At 36.3% G+C, this 17,258-nt stretch overlaps 1 protein-coding gene and 1 long non-coding RNA gene across 3 annotated transcripts; both read left to right on the top strand.

The window, feature by feature from the left end:
- The first annotated feature begins 3,899 nt into the window (after positions 1 to 3,899).
- On the top strand, positions 3,900 to 4,968 carry LOC131232975 (proteinase inhibitor-like). Of its 2 annotated transcripts, none has more exons than XR_009165009.1 (2): positions 3,900 to 4,256; positions 4,651 to 4,968. XR_009165009.1 is itself a non-coding variant. In XM_058229517.1 (2 exons), exons 1-2 carry the CDS (start codon positions 4,238 to 4,240, stop codon positions 4,842 to 4,844), a joined length of 237 nt encoding a protein of 78 aa, XP_058085500.1. In that variant the 5' UTR covers positions 4,109 to 4,237; the 3' UTR covers positions 4,845 to 4,968. The 2 variants fall into 2 exon arrangements, 1 of the variants encoding a protein (XP_058085500.1); XM_058229517.1 differs by having other exon boundaries at positions 4,109 to 4,280.
- Positions 4,969 to 14,688: 9,720 nt separating this feature from the next.
- On the top strand, positions 14,689 to 14,992 carry LOC131233904 (uncharacterized). The gene is made up of 2 exons (XR_009165405.1): positions 14,689 to 14,766; positions 14,882 to 14,992. It is a non-coding gene; the product is annotated as an uncharacterized LOC131233904 (long non-coding RNA).
- The last annotated feature ends 2,266 nt before the right edge of the window (positions 14,993 to 17,258 follow it).

Consider the following 17,258-nt stretch of genomic DNA (forward strand, 5'->3'; position numbering starts at 1 on the left):
ATTTGATTTTAAACCTGGGCTCTGATACCGACTTGTCATGCCTCGAAATCCGGGTAACTGAGTAAGGTATTCGGGACCAAAATCCCAAGTTCGTTAGTTTTAATAAATTAATATTCATTACAATCCACATAATTTCATCAAATTTAATAGATATTCAAAGTCATTTAAAAGGAAAATATTGTTGAAATAATATAATGTTTACTAAATTCCACTCTTTTGATAGTTTTTTTTTTGTTCTACATCGAAATTTGAAATTCAAAGTAAACCTAAATAACAAAAAAGAATTAAAAACTAAACTAAACCTAATTTGCTGGGGAAAAAAATAATAGTAGAGGCCCACCTGCTCTTAGTATTCCAATTCTGCACCTATGCATTTTTTTTGTAATAGGGTGTGGATAACAGCCCACTATGATCATTTCTTATCCAAAATTTAAAATATTCAAATTATATCATTTTTTTTATAAATAAGATAGAAAATTAGAATATGGATAATAAAAAAATATAAGTTTGAGCACTAAAATCGTAAATATGTTATGCATGTGATACTTTCCATGAATTCTCATAAATAATATACATCATATCTTACAACACTATATCCAAGTGGATGGCCACATTGCATTAACGCCACACACCGGTACATCATGGTGAGGGATCCATTTATACATTAGTTAGTTTCACTACTGCTCCAATTGTACCTTTGATGTATATCTGTGCACACAATTATACTCATATGTCGTATACAAAGGAGACTCTAAAGGATTTAATAGGTTTTAGGGTCTTATACACAAGGAACACGATCACCCTACTTGTTAACATTACATCCAACATACCAATATCGATGTTCAATGAATGCTAGACATGCATGTAAAGTGAATCATTGTTTCACAATTGAAAATATAAACACAAAGCTATCATAGATTTATTCTCATACTTTTAATACTCTTAAAATAATATTCTAAATTTATTATAAGAATCAATAATCTTAATTAATTAAATTATAGATATATCGACAATACAAATTTTTTAATATCTATTCATGCTATACGCATGTAAACAATTATGCTGTATCAATGAGTTATATCATAAATGGATGGATGGTTGGGATGTATTTGATTGGTCGATCATGTAGGTAATACAAGGATGGGTAAATGGGTGATCGCATACCTTAATCACGTGTATGGTTGGTTAATGGTCACACGTGCATTAAAAAATTGGGTTATTACATTCTAGTTCCTTTAACATCTATTCATGCACACATGTTAACAATTATGTTTTGTTAATGAGTTATATCATAAATGAGTAGATGATTGGGATGTATTTAGTTGGTCGATGATCATGATGTAGGTTATAAAGGGATGAGTAAATTGGTAATCACATACCTTAATCATATGTGTGGTGGATCATAGGATAGAGGAAATGCATGAGTGTATGGTGTATGGTCACACGTGCATTAAAAAATTGAGTTATTACACTAATACTCCAACCCAAGTTTGACCTTAGGTAGGCCATGTCCAAAAGCCCAATAGGCCAACTTAGCCCATTAATGGCCTTATATACATCTTGATAAAAAAGGAAATTGAAAAATTACCCTAACCGCAAATGTGGTTAACCATAAAAACAATGTAGGTAACTAAGGAAATGTGATGGCTAGCATTTGCTTGTAGTTACCCCATTAGATGGATGGTCATAGTTTTCATTGTTGAGTGACCGCGGAAGCAAATCTCGAATTTGAATCAAACAATCGAAAGATAAATACAACAAAGCATACATAAGAACACATGAATTTTACATGAAAAACCCTCACATGAAAAAAAATCATAGCACAAAGTGACAACAAAATTGACGATATTGCAAGAGATAGATCCACTTACATATACGAAACTCTTCATAAAACCTTCGCCTCCCTTTAAAACCCTCTTAGAATATTTAAGCCCTCTTAATCATATCATAATCCTACATTACACTTATATTTATAGTATAATATTTGAAATAAGAAACAATCTATGCAATTACGTAAAATTGTGTGCATCATCAATATAAGCATCGATCGATCGACATTGATCGAGTAACCCTTGATCAATCAAGCATTACATGTTCGATTGCTTGAACATGCTCAAAAGGGTTCAAAGAATTTACAAGTATTTTCTGAATTTTTTTCGATCACTCAAGCCTCTAGGTTAATCAACCGCAGGCTAGAAATGGGAATATTGGATCAATAGGATCCAGAAGATTAGTAGAATTTGCAATGTAAATTTTGTTCATATTTGTAGAGAAGGTAATGGGCCGGTGGATGGGATGGCCAAGTGGGGTAGTGAGCATCAAGGTTACACCCTGATATCCTCCTAGGATAACCTTCCTCATCTTGTGCAGGGCCAACTTTTCCTTGATAAGGTGGGTTTAGGGGCGGTCAGAAGGAGATTCAGGAGAAACTCTAGGACCATACAATAGGCTCCTCCTTCGGTTTTTTCGAGGGGGAGTTCGAATCTTTGCTATCTAGTTGAGTGAGCTATATATCTTTCTTTTAATTTAATACAATCAAAGATGGCCTTGTGTTGAAAAAAAAAAAATCAACCGAACCTATCCAAAATTAGACAAACACCAATCCATCTAATCCAAGGTTCACTCGATTAATCGACCAAGCTAGTCGATCGATCGATCCCCTATTTTCTTCACGTATTGAAGACATGTCAGACAACATTCATTTAACCCGGCAGTGTAGCTCTACCATATTATGGTTCCACCGGTCAAAATTGGCTAATCTATTTTTAAATGGTACCATTGAGTTTTAAACTTTAACTAGCATACCATCCCACTAGTTTCCCCATATTATGGTGCAAATGTGATGAATTGGATACATGGAAGTCCAAAATTTTGATCTGGATCGTCCAATATATCCCAGCCCATTCCCCATAAGCCAATAGATGATAATCACACGGATCAGTTGATCCTAACCATCCTATCAATGATTTCTTCCGTTGTAATCATCTATTTCCCAAGACACCAATCAGATCGTTAGAGTCTTTGGATCTAAGTGATTCATAATTTTTTTTTTTTAAATGGAAGTTGCGGCCTACCAAGTGTACCATCTATTTTGATGATCATACAGTTATTTTATCATTTATGAAAACTGTCCATTTTGCAAGCCATTGATCCAATGGTCAAGATAATCCAGTTTGGTTTAATGTTGGTGGCCCATGAAGACGATTATTGTCCGCGTGTCCAATACAACCCATCTGCACCCTAATACGTAGGATGCCTAGAACAAGTTGGAAAGTACTTCCTTTGGGGATTGCTTATGGAGGTTTCTTCCTTCTCGACGGAAGCAGAGTGCGTGGTGAGCCGCGCACCACCGACCTCCAGCGGTGGTTTTTTGACATACTAAGTTTTGTGGGGCCCACCATTATGTATTATGTTCTATCCACACCGTCCATCCATTTTGCGAGATCAAAATCAAAGCAAATTCAAAGCTCAAGTGGACCACACTGCAGAAAGAATTAGGGACCATGACGCCCACTGCTGAAACCTTCCAGTGGCCTGCCATGATGTTTATTTGTCATTAGCCTGTTAATAAGGTCACACAGAACTGGATGAAGGGAAAGCAGAAATATCAGCTTGATCCAAAACTTCTGTGGCCCCCAAGCAGTTTTCAATGGTAAGCAATTTATCTCCACCGCTTTTCTGTGTTGTGGTCCACTTGATCCTTACATCTGCCTCATTTTTTTGGCCCATATACTAAAATAATCTATAAAAATGGATGGATGGTGTGGATATAACACATACATCATCGTGAGACCCACAGAACTTTTTTTTAATTTTTTTAATAAAAATACACATCATTTTTTTATTTTTATTTTTTTTTTGAGAAAACAGATTTCATTTCACAGAAAAGAGCCGGAGACCCACAAAACTTGGTGAGGTTAACACATCGCGGAGGTGGGTGGTGTGTGCCACCTAATCGGCTTCCCTTCTCGATGAGCATTGACATGGGAAACCTAACAATGTGGTGGCTCCCTTAAACGTCTAAAACTCTCTCTCTCTCTCTCTCTCTCTCTCTCTCTCTCTCTCTCTCTCTCTCTCTCTCTCCAAATTCAATATTCAAACTTCAAACTTCAAATATAACAGCTACTTAGTCAAGAACTCCAAAACGTGAGACAACTCCCACTTGCAAGACACCATTCTATAAATACCCAAATCCTCCTGTGAGTTTCTAAATCAGAACAAACAAAGAAATCAAAAGATGGCATCTGAATGCACTGGTAAGCAATTGTTTCACCATGCAGGTACTTTGCTGACATGCAGCACATGCGCAAAATCCAAGCTACGTATTAGATGGCCCCAGCAAATGAATGTCGTGGCCCAAAATCAGACTGCCTAAATCAGTTTTGTGAGCCACAACCGCAGTCCGCAGTGGACTACTTGAAAAATTTTTATAAAACCATCCAGTGTTCTCCTATACATGTGGCTCAGCTTGGTTTTGGGGTGAAGGCCATCTAATTCTGGTGTTCTCCTGATAAGTGTCTTGAATCTCACACATGTGCCACATGTGGTTGTGTCTGTTTCTTAGATGCGAGTAGAAAAGGCTATGTTAGTTTATCTGTAATTCTTTATCATAAATTGTTGAATGATACTTATTTTTCTTTGAATGTGAAGGTAAAAACCAATGGCCGGAGCTGTTGAATGTAACGGGAGAGGTTGCAAAAACGACGATTGAGAGAGAGAATCCATCAGTAACTGCCTACATCATTGATGAGGATGCGATCGTCATCCAGGACTTTCGCTGTGATAGGGTTTGGGTTCGGGTTAACACCTATGGTGTAGTTACGAGGATTCCAAAAATTGGGTAGAACTTGTAACATGGTATTGAAAGACTCGTATGAACTATTGTATTAATATTTGAAAAGGATGACCTCACATGAGGCTTCTACACTCATGTATGCTTTATAAATAAAATTCTTCTATTCTTCTTTATTCAAATCTAACGTAGATCTGAAAGCCATGGATATATGTTCAGTCACCACATTAAGGTGGCTTGGGAGGTGGATCTAATTCGTCTGGACTTGGATAGATCTCAGCCCTGCTTTCTGACAGCCATATATAATTACAGATAAAAAATGTTGACGTAGAAACAACTAAATTTTCACATACAAACCTGACTTTCTAGGCAGCTTGTCAGCGCATGCAAAATATAGGAGCCATGCAAAAGTGAGTCAGACTATGAAAATTATCCGGTGCAAAAAATAAGACTGGTCCACTCATCAAGGGAATGTACTCTCAATATATATGTGGGCCTGGTTGTTTGCACTACCTGATATGGGTCAGGCTTGGGTTGGACATAGGCTGGTGGATCCATCAGAGACCTGTTTTTAGGCCCAATTAATTTATTAAGGTTGGGATGGGGTGTAGGTTTAGAAATTTTCTTTCTAAGGCCCTGCCTAAGCACAATGAGTAGGTGCATTTATGACTTGATGGTCAGGCTTGGGCTGATTAAATTTTGAGTCGTTCAAACCTGTACACTGAGGTAAGGGTGACAATGGGGCCACCCCATCAGCCTAGGTGACCCAATCCAGGAGTGCCAGCGCTTGGCCCACTAAACTTAGCCTGACGTCTGGACCCAGGCCCAGAATGTAGATCAGATGTTCGGGCTGGACTGGGCCAAGTTCAATTATGAATATCCCGGCCCAGCGCATCAATCTTATCCAATCATTAAGTTGGCCACCTTTAAATAGCTTAAAGGCACTTATTAATGGTTACCTACTGATGCACATTTAATAGCTTCAATTAACCATTTTTAATGCCCCCCCCCCCCAAGATATAAAAGCAATTCATGGTTTACAAAAATCAAGCATTACAGCCATGGTGTCAAACCAAAAGGGTAAGATTTTCATAATTTCTGAAAGATGGTTCATCCTTATAAGCACACTTTCATTGTATATAATCACTTCTAACAAAGTGAATATGAATCTGTTGAATTTTACAAAAAATCATCAAATGGATGTATGTGTGTGTGTGTGTGTGTGGATTATTTTTAATCCAAAAGGGAGAGTTTCTTGTTCTTCTTAACCTTTGTTTCCCCTTAGCCTTCATAGGATTACTGTCATTTGCAACCTGTCACTTGGAGATATATGCGATAATTTCAGTGTGTGGTTTGATAAATCTTAATCTTTATTGCACCTTTGTAACTTCTTTATATATTTGTCTGTGTAGGATGAAAGTACTATGAGGTCGACCTTGTGGGAAGCTTCCTATGAGGTTGAATTGTGTGGATCCTCTACCGTGATGTGTGACAGACATCCTCTCCATCAATTAAATGTACGGTAATGGGCCTAAAAATAAGGCCAATCCATTAATTAGGTGGGCCACACCATAGACAACAGTTGAGAGTAGATATATATGCACCTATTGAAATCTTTATGATAGCTTATAAGGCCTACTAATATGCGGTTTAGAAATTCATGAGCTCATTCATTATATGTGTCCCATTGGATAAGGGATCATAACACGTTTCAATAGTACAGGTGGGGCTCCAACAGGTGCTTCTAGATATTTTAAGCATGATTTCACACTGTTTCATATGGTGTCGCCCGCATCAATTATGCAGCTGATTTTGGATTTTTCTTATGAATAGGATTTCTTTTATAAATTACACTACAAAAACTATTCACCGCAATTCCTGGGGCATGTCAAAGTCATACAAGACTTCTCAGGCATTGTATAATCCTATATATGATAAACTCTAATATTATCATGAAAACGATACACGGTTTGAATAAAATATTGTAGACGTTGTGTAATGGCTTTACAGGGTTTGACTCCTATTTAAAAAGTAATAATGAAAGAAAAAAAGCTCAAATCCAACCGAATGGGTGATGAGATACCGTCCAAAATCGTGGATTCTTGATCAACATGCCATCCATGATGGCTCATCATAAGTCTGCACGCTCTATGGACCGATTTCCAAACAATATTCTTCTTCAACAGAGAGATGGCAACGGGCCATAAGGAGCTTAAATGCAGCAGGGCGTGGTTAGGGTAGATCCCTATCTGTAGGGCCCACTCTAATGTATGTTCCTTACATCCACACTGTCCATCCATTTAGACAGTTCATTTCAAGGCATGATCCAAAAAAGGAAGCATATTCTAATCTTAGGTGGACTATATCATAGGAAACAGTCATGATTGAATCCCCACCATTAAAAACTTCAACCTGTTGATAAGGTTACAAAGACCTTCACCACACAAATATCAGCTTGATCCAAAACATTTATGATCCGCGAGAAGTTTTTAATGGTCAATTACCATTGTTTCTTGTATTATTGTCAACCTAAGATTTGGATCTGCTTTATTTTTAGGATCATGTCCTAAAATGAGTTTTCAAAAGGGACGAATGACATAGGGAAGGATGTGATGAGGTCGATCACCATCTTCCTTAATCAATTAACATCTTGAATCCATAAGGTACTCTTGAATCCACATCAGTAAATTCTTGAATATGCAAGAGATATAAAAGTTTCCTAAAAATTTTATTGATTATTTTCTAAATAAATAAATAAATAAAACCCTGAATTTAACATTCTTAAATAACCCTAAAAAAATTCATAAAACATAATTACAGAATCCAAATCAAATAAGGAAACAAATTTTGAAAAACGTGCAAATTTTCCTCATATGTCGACTAGTCAAATTGATTGGTTGAACAAGCTCAAAAACGTCCAAATACTAAAACCAAAAATTCTGTGAATTATGTCAACCCAATTGGTCAACCTATTGAACAGGGCCTTCGACCTGTCAACTAGATCTGTCGACCTGCCAAAATGGCAGAAATAGTACATCAACCAATCTGAAATTTCTTGCAAAATTTTAACCTATTGACTAGATCTGTTGACCGGTCGAACTATGTTGAATTTTAACTCATCCTTGGCTTCCTCTTTGGGCTTATTGATCCATGTCCTACATCAGTCCCCTCTACTTCAAGAAAACTCATCCTCGAGTTATCCCCCGATTTTGATTCATCATACTCGTACAAGTCTACCACATTGAACATGCATGAGATCTCCATGTCTTTAGGAAAATCAACAACATAAGTATTTTCATTGATCTTATGGAGGATAGGTACCGATCCAATCTTTTTGTTCTTCAGCTTCTTTTTTATTACACACACCCACGCACGTCATAGTGGGATTTCACCACCTATGGGTATTGAACCCAAGACCTCGTGTTGAAACTCCTCATAATATACCACTGAGGTAAGGACTCGAACCCAAAACAATGTAGGTAACTGAGGAAATGTGATGGCTAGCATTTGCTTGTAGTTACCCCACTAGATTGTAAGCTTGTTCTTCAACTTATAGTACGTCCCAGTTGGAAATCTTTCTATGCACAAATAAACCATCACGTTGTTACCCACCTTGAACACCTTTAGATGCCGATGTTTCTTAGCCAGCTCATTGTATTTTTGATTAGAAGCTTGCAACTTGGCTTAAACAAAAACATGAATGTCAATGATTCGGTCTGCCATATGTTTTATAGCAACGCACACGTCCGAAAGCTTGGGCAAAGGAACCAAATCCAGAGTATGTCGCGGCACCCATACATAGACAACTTCAAATGGGAACTTGTTGATGGAACAATTTTACATATTCACTACGCCAAAACTATGAATTTGCGACGGATATTTACGACGGACTTCATCCGTCGTAACAATCACTTAGTTTAGCGATGGATTTAATTCGTCACTAACGAAAAAAGTCCTTCACCAACCCCGTCTTTCTCAAAAATCCGTACTCCAAATGTCATGGAATTTTGCGACGGACCTAAATCCGTTGCTAAAACCTGATTTACGACAGATTTTGGTCCATCGTTACATAGCGCCGGACTACATCCGTCGCAAATTTTGATTTTGCAACGAAATGTAGTCGCAAATTCCCGCCCAAGTAGCAATTCATGACGTTTTTCAATTGCTTTTGCGACGGAGCATGGTCCGTCGAAAAAGGACTTCTGCCTTAAACGTTTATTTTTTTCATTTTTTCAAGAATATGGTGGAAAATTATTTTTTTTTCTAGTCTAAGAACTGTTTTTTAATACAATTTCACTCATTTAATTGTACATATTTGTATCTAATATTATTTTTTAACAATTGATTGAATGCTATAAAAAAATTATTTTGTTTTTATATCAAATGAGTGGAAATTATTTATTTTTTTAATTTAAAACTAATATTTAAATGATTTGTAATATGACATGAAAAAGAATATTGGGAAGTTAAAAAAATTTAACAATGTTTGAGAAAAAATGAGATTTTGAATAAATAAAAATCATGATTTAATAAAAAATCTATTTTGTGGGGGAAAAAAAAGAATATTTAATAAAGTTGATAATTTTGAAAAAAGGAATCTGATTTCAAGAAAAAAATAATATTCTGAAAAAGAAAATTAAAAAGATATAAAAAAAATGTGAAATTTTTGACAATGTTGAAAAATGAAAATATTTTAAAAAAGAAAATGAGAGTTTGTATTTTGAAAAATAAAATAAAATTGAGAAGTTCGATAAAAATTGGCAAGTTTGAAAAAAAAATGATTTTAAAAAAATGGATAAGTTAAAAAGAATTGAAAATTTTAAAATAAAATGATATTAAAGAATCGATACTTCAACAAAAAACAAACATTTTGAAACGAAAAATAAAGAAGTTGAAAAAAATTTGTGAATTTGAAAAATAATTGAAAATGTTCAAAATATGAAATTAAAAGAAAACGTTATTTATAAAAACACTGAGATTTTGAAAAAAATATATATCATTTTAAAAAAGAAAATCGAAAAGTTGAAAACAAAACGATGCATTTGAAAAAAAAAAATTGGCATTTTGGAATTTTTGAGAAAAAAAAATTAAAAATTGAGAAATTTTTTTAGATTTTGAAAATAAAAATTCAAAATTTTTATTTTAATTTTTTTGAGATATTTTAAAATAAAAATGATATGTTGTTAAAAGTTTTACAAGAAAAATTAAGCGTAAAAAATATACATTTTGAAAAAAAAAAAAAGTTACTTTTAAATGAAAATTGAAATTTATCTGTGAAAAAAAAAATAAATATAGCCTGATCAAGGTGATTAACTAGTCAAATTGAGGGTATAGATCAATTATATAGAGTGAATGGACCAAACATATAAAATGGGCCAAATATTTTGGTCAAAATTGAGACCCAACTTATTGAACTCGCGAGAACCTAAGAATTGATGTTAGTAAGTTTTGTGGGCCCCCTTATGATGTGTGTCGAACATCAACACCATGCATTTGATGTATCCCCTTTAGGTTAGGAGATATCTCAAAATTCATCTGTATACAAAACTCAGGTTGGCCATACCATCTAAAACCATGTGAAGACATCCTAAAAAATATAAAAGCACTTGGTGGGGCCCACATGAGTTTTGGATGCGGTTGAAACTTGGTCTGACCCCTCATCCAAGTGGGACACACATAATGAGTGGGTTGGATATGTGAATCACATTTAGGCAAGCCCCAATATATGATTATGAATGTTTCAAGGAAACCCCTCTTCACTCCATTTAGGTGAGTAACTAATTATCCTTAACATACTGGGTAAACTCTGTGGGATCCACCATTACTTATTTATTTTATCCACTCCATTCATCTATGTTGACAGATAATTTGAGGTCTAAAGAACAAAAAGGAAGCATATCCAAAGCCCAAGTAGACCACATCACAGGAAATAGTGTGATTGAACCTCTACCATTGAAAAAATCTTGGAGGCTATAGAAGTTTTGGGTCAAGCATATGTTTTTGTTTTCTCTTCATTCACATCTTTTTGATATTATGAACAGGTTGGATAGGTTAGATGGTAAATAAACATTACTGTGGGCCCAGGGAAGGTATCAACCATAGAGATCATTATTCCACGTTGTTTCGTGTGGCATGGTCCACTTGAGCTTTGGATTTACCGAAAATTTGGGATTAACCCGCACCGTTCATCCATTTTTTGAGATTATTTTAGAGAATTATCCAAAAAATGAATCATATCCAAAGATTAAATGGACCACACCACAAATACCAGCTGAGGTGATGATTTTCCCCATTAAAAAATTGTAGGGCCCGCCATAATGTTTATTTTCCATCCAATCTGTTCATAAGGTCACAAAGACCTGGATGAAGAGGAAAACAAATTTCATATTGATCCAAAGCTTCTGTGACCACCAAAAGGGTTTCAATGGTAGATGTTCAATCCCCACATGCTTTCAATTGTGTGGTCCACTTGATAGTTAGATCTGTCTTATTTTTTGTTTCAAGCCTTACGACGAGGTCACCATATGAATGGATGGTTTGGATATAACACATACCTCATGATAGGACCCACAGAACTTGCTGACGTCACCCAGCCCCCTCTCTCAGCACGGCAGATTGGCTACTTCCTACTGACAAGTTAATAGGGAGACTGCTACCGAAGTAACGTCACCAAGTTCTGTGGGCCCACCATGATGTATGTTTTTAATCCACGTCGTCCATCCATCTTGAGAGACCATTTTAGGCTAAGATCCAAAGAATGAGTCACATCCAAAGCTCCAGTGGACCCCACCAGAGAAAACAGTGGGGAGAGGGACACCACCGTTAAAAACTTCTAATGAGGGATGCGGATTTCCTACTAAAGCCTTTGCAGGAAGTCCCTACGCAAGGATGCTGGGTGGGGCCCACCACCATGTTTTAGGGAAACACTCCGTTCATCGGTTTGTCGACCTTATTTTAGGAAAATCGACCAAAAATGAGGTGGATCCAAAACTAAAGTGGGCCACACGAGAGGGAAAATTGGGGAAAGAAATACCTACCATTGAAATCTTCCTGGGCTCCACCTTGATGTTTATATGCCATCTAAACCATTTGTAAGGTCATTAACACAGGGATGAAGTCAAAATACAAAAAATTTATCCTAGAAAAAAGCTTTTATGGTCTAAAAAATGTTTCAACGGTTCTCACTGAATCCCTACTATTTCCTTTCATGTGGCCCACTCGAGTCTTGGATCCACCTAATTTTTTGTAGTATGTCCTAAAATTATCTTAAAAAATGGATGAACGGAATATATTTCCTAAAAACATGGTGGTGGGCCCCACCCATCGTACTTGTGCAGGAACTTCATGCGATTGGCTTTCGCAGGAAATCCGCATCCTCTAACTAGGGCTAGTTAGGGCTAGCACCCTAACCAATCTCTCTCTCTCTCTCTCTCTCTCTCTCTCTCTCTCTCTCTCTCTCTCTCTCTCTGCGCCTCTCCCTCTACGCCTCTCCCTCTCAAAAAGGATGGATGGAGTAGATTTCACACAAACATATCGGTGGGCCCACCCAGCATCCTTGCGCAGGAACTTTCTCGTCTCTCTTCCTCTCGATCTTTCTTCCCACTCTCTCTCTGCCTCCCTAACCTTTCTTGTGTGTCTTTGATCCACGAACGCCCTGCCCACGCACGCTCTCTCTCTCTCTCTCTCTCTCTCTCTCTCTCTCTCTCTCTCTCTCTCTCTGAAGCTCGGTTGAAGACTATTTGTCGAACGTGAGGTATTTCTCTCTCTCTCTCAATCTCAATGCCAATTTAGGAATTTGGGGATTTAGTAATTTATGGATTTTTGATTTGTGTGGACCCTAATTTAGGGATTTGCGGATTTTAAGGCTTACAGATTTGAATGTGGACCCCGAATTGGGGTTTTTCTGATTTTACAAATTAGGGATTTGGGGCTTTTAGGATTTTGGGGATCTGAGGATTTTTATATTTGGGGATTTCACCTACTCAGTTTTGTATTACCTGATCTGGTTTACCATTCGAGTCACTCTTGACTCAGGCATACGTTCCCATTTTTCAGCCTCTTCCCCTGACGAATCAATACCAGAAATCAGACTGTTTACCAATGGGCCAGCAGAAAGGTTAGGTCTGCATATGCTTTTATTGATGCAACCATTACCTACCAACATCGTTTATTTGGGGTAAGGTTTAATTAATTTATTTATTTATTTATTTATTATAAGAAGAGAAGGTCATGAAATAATTGGTTGTGGCTACTTAGATTACATGCAGTTGAGATAAGGATTTTTTTTTTTAAAGAAGAAAAGGTCATGAAAATTATGTCTCAAGATAACTGTAACTATACTGCAAATATAAGTGTATAACTAGCCCACATTTAAAGCTCTAGTGTGGACCCACCTTAATGTATGTAACATCAGCCCTATCTATCAGTTTCGTGATCAGCTCATGCTAGGATGAGAGGCACCATAAGCAATTGGGGTTAAACAGCTACCATAACCTTCTAAGGGTGCACAAACATTTTATTTCAGGCCCACATTTGTGTTTTCCATTCACCTTGGTGAGAGTAAACTTATGAATAGGCTAGATGGAATATTAACATCATCGTTAACCCTAAAAAGTTTTCAATGGTGGGTGTTTCCATTCCACTCTTCGTCTTTTTTTTTCTCTCTAGTGTGGTCCCCTTGAGTTTTGGATCTTCTTGATTTATTTTTAGTCTTTACTTCCTAGCATGATATAACAAAACTGATGGGATGGAGTAGACGTCATGTAGACATCATGGTGAGTGGTAGGAAATTGGATTTGTCTTTTACCTTGACATGTAGAAGCATACCATCAGCTTGACCTTCCGGATTATCATGCATTCACAGTAATATTCACGCATTGTTCAAAAACTAGAGATGTGTGGGCCCATATGGTTTTGTACAGACTTTCAAATGGCTTACTTTAATGTGAGAGATGTTCCATTGCCCTCAAGAGGATACTCATGCTGCTAGTTGCACTCGGACACTAGCACAGATCAATCCATTGACTTAGAATGTTCCTTGGTTGTTATGTTTAACTATATCCCATTTCATTAGGTGCATTTTATACATTCTGCAATGCAAAATGCTGATATTGAGAGTGTTCTGACATGACTAACTCTATACTATAGATAAGTTGCAGGCTGATATTTGCCCTTCTATTTGTTTGACTTTAGAACTGATAGTAAGCGGGAACTATTGGTCATAGGTCAGTGAGCGGCGCATGCTTTTCAGACAATCATGCCGTATAGGATATCTACAAGTTAGTAATATCCCTTTGCATGTGCTGTAAAATCGATATGAAAAAGGCCACAAATCTGACATTGAAGTAGATTGGTTTTTTTTTTCAAATGATTTGTATTATGGCTACTATCTTGCCTAAGGAGTGCTTTACTTTTTATAATCTTAGGAGGGACTGTTTACGTTATGCCTTGTAGTTGTTGCAGTTTTTCTGCTCAGCATTGTTGCTCTAGCGTGGTGGTGCAGCCACAGTTAGGATTTTGCACCTTCTAACATAAAGTCCCTTTCGTTGGAGCATACGATGCACATTGTTCTCTGTTGGCTACCGAAATCTAGCTATTGCAATCAGATAAGTTTTCTAATGAATTTGGTAAAGCCTGTTAGTATCTACTTTATGTCATACACCTTTTTGTTGTTGCCATTTATTTTCTCTACTTTAGGATCAAAATCATGTAGATATAGACGCATTATTCAATATTTATTGCAACGAAATCAAACATTCAAACATAATGCAAGTTTCTTTTGATTAAAACTATATTTTAATTTTCTTGAAAAGAAGGTTGAAAATGCTAAAAATGTATGATTTTTCTTGATTTTCTTTTGCAAAATTTGAGGATTTACTTCATAATGAGTTTGTGCTTGACTGTGGATGTGCGGTTGGGTACATTTTTGGAGGCATTCGATGAATGTGTAGAGATCGGTCGGCAATTTGAGATAGGTAAGGAGCCTATTTTCAACCTTGTTCCCATCCTAGGTCGGTCGAAAGTTTCAATCCACTCTCAGCGCTAGTTTCAATCCACTCGGTCGAAAGTTTTAATCATGTTTATGTTCAGGTCCAACTCCTTCCTCTTTGGTGAACCTATAAATCTGTTAGAAACCGTAAGTTCTCGAAACCTTAAATTAATCTTGAATCATTTATATCTTTATCACTTCATTTATATGCTGTCGTCAGGGTCAACTTGTAACTCCTCAGAACCCGCTCTGCCGTAAGACATTAATGTCATTGGGCATCTTGTCTTTGAGAATTTGGATACTTATATTTAAGTATGTCTTTTATTTTTGTAAATGTTGTTAATAGTTGGATGGATGATGAATGTATTTGCAAATGTAAATGAAAATAAAGAACTTAATATATATATATATATATATATATATATATATATATATATATATATATATATATATATATATAAATATATATATATGTTATCAATGGAGGATACGTTGTTTAAGGGGACATGAAATTCTTGTAGCGTATGGTATAGTGCCCCAATATTGGTTGTATGTTATTAGTATGTAGTAGATAATACTAGGTCCAATATTTTTTTTATGTGGCTAAAAATATAATATATATCTCTAGGTTAATTACTTTGACTCTACATGGTCAGATTTTGAGTTGTGTTTCTTTTTACACAAGGGCAAGTGTTTATGTATGTATGGTTGTTTTCTGCACTAAGGGATTTTTGTGGCTAAGCTTTGTATAGTTGGAGTTCCAATTTTTTAGGAATCTTAAGTCTATGTAGGAACTTTGGAGCTATCAAATTAGCTTGAGTGTGGATTTGTCTTTGTTTTATTAGAGGAGTGTTAGTATTGTCATGAACTCCAAAATTAGTAGGGCTGTCAATGGCTGGGCCAGACACTGGCTTTGGCCTAGTTTTTGAACTAGGCCCGGACTACTCAAAATTTTGATTTTGCTTGGCCCAAGCCGGTCCACTGACAATCCCATCCATTAGGTTACCTATTAGTTGGATGGTCATGATTGATCAACATATTTGTCAAACCGCCGAAGGTAACCTTTTGATGGTGGCATACTCTATAGATATGGTCTGTTAGTTTTTAGGTTGCACTGCCTAACTAAATCAGAGGTTAACCAATTTAAATTGAGATGAAATTATATGTATTCGTTTAGAGTCGTAGACCACAGAAAGCATTTGCATAATCAATCCTAACCACTGCTATTTTTTTTCAGGGTGTTCTCCTTTATGGTCCTCCTGGAACAAGCAAAACACTATTGTTTTCAGTCGTAGACCATGGAAAGCATTTATATGATCCTCATATGCATACTGTCATTTTTTTTTGAACAAGTTGGTCCATTGTCCAATGGTCTGTACCATTGGTACGTGCGGTGCCAACACCGACACGGACCATGCCTTGGAATTGTCTTAGATTGGAAGACCCTAGCCTCCATGCTTAGGCCTTTTTTCAGTTAGATGGGGACTTTTGCTGCACTCCTTTTCCTAACCATGTATTTTTGAGCCATAACTTGAAAAGTTAGGTTGTCTTATGTCACTACCGTTGGGGAGATTCTCATAGGATGGGCCATCCATGGTGGTGCTTAGAAGAACAATGGCCTGGATCGCTGAACCATTGGCCCCACTCATCCAAACTGGAAAATCAGGTATACCATGTATATGCATTGCCTGCATTAAGGATCATATATTTGTTCCTTGACTTGTTAATCTAGCAAGGATAACTTACTAGGAATCAGAAATATAAACATCATGCTATACATTTGACATGCATCAATGTATGCCAAGAATTAACATCCAGTTTATTTTAAATTATAATTGTTTATAATTATAAACAATTAATGTATGCATCAATGCATCAATGTTGCATTTGTGGTGTGTAACCCACAACTTTATGTGGTAGGCACCCTTTGGGTTTGAGACTTAGCTCATAGTCCTCAAAGTATGTCTTCTCATTTGTCCAAAAGTTGATTTAATATAATGCTTGGTTTTGAAACTACGAAGTTTTTTTTTCTTGCACATTAATCCAATAAATATAAGAATACATCTTTCTTTTTTTATATATTTGTTTTCCCAATGCTTATGAAGGCTTGATAGAAAATATAAAATCCACATTAATACCTATGTTTTGGTTTGTGAGATGATTGAATGACAAAGATATCCTGAAAGATCTTTTGTATGGCTTGATGCCCATTTAAGCAAATAGCACGTCTTTCCTCTAGACATAATTTTTAATCTGGGCCGCCCATTTCGACGCTTGGAGTGGTAAGTTAACTGTCTATTATGGTGCGCTCATTCACTGCTACTTGGAAATTTTCATCCTGTTCAATAGATTTGAGGGTGTGGAAAAAAATGGTTGTTTGTCTGAGCTGACAACATTTGACTTTTCTAGCATTCTTGTTTTCGAGTGCTTGAAGTGGACATTTCAAGCACTTTACTTAAAATTCACAAAATACATGGA

The sequence above is a fragment of the Magnolia sinica genome, chromosome 18, assembly GCF_029962835.1.
Source record: "Magnolia sinica isolate HGM2019 chromosome 18, MsV1, whole genome shotgun sequence".
Taxonomy (NCBI): Eukaryota; Viridiplantae; Streptophyta; class Magnoliopsida; order Magnoliales; family Magnoliaceae; genus Magnolia; species Magnolia sinica.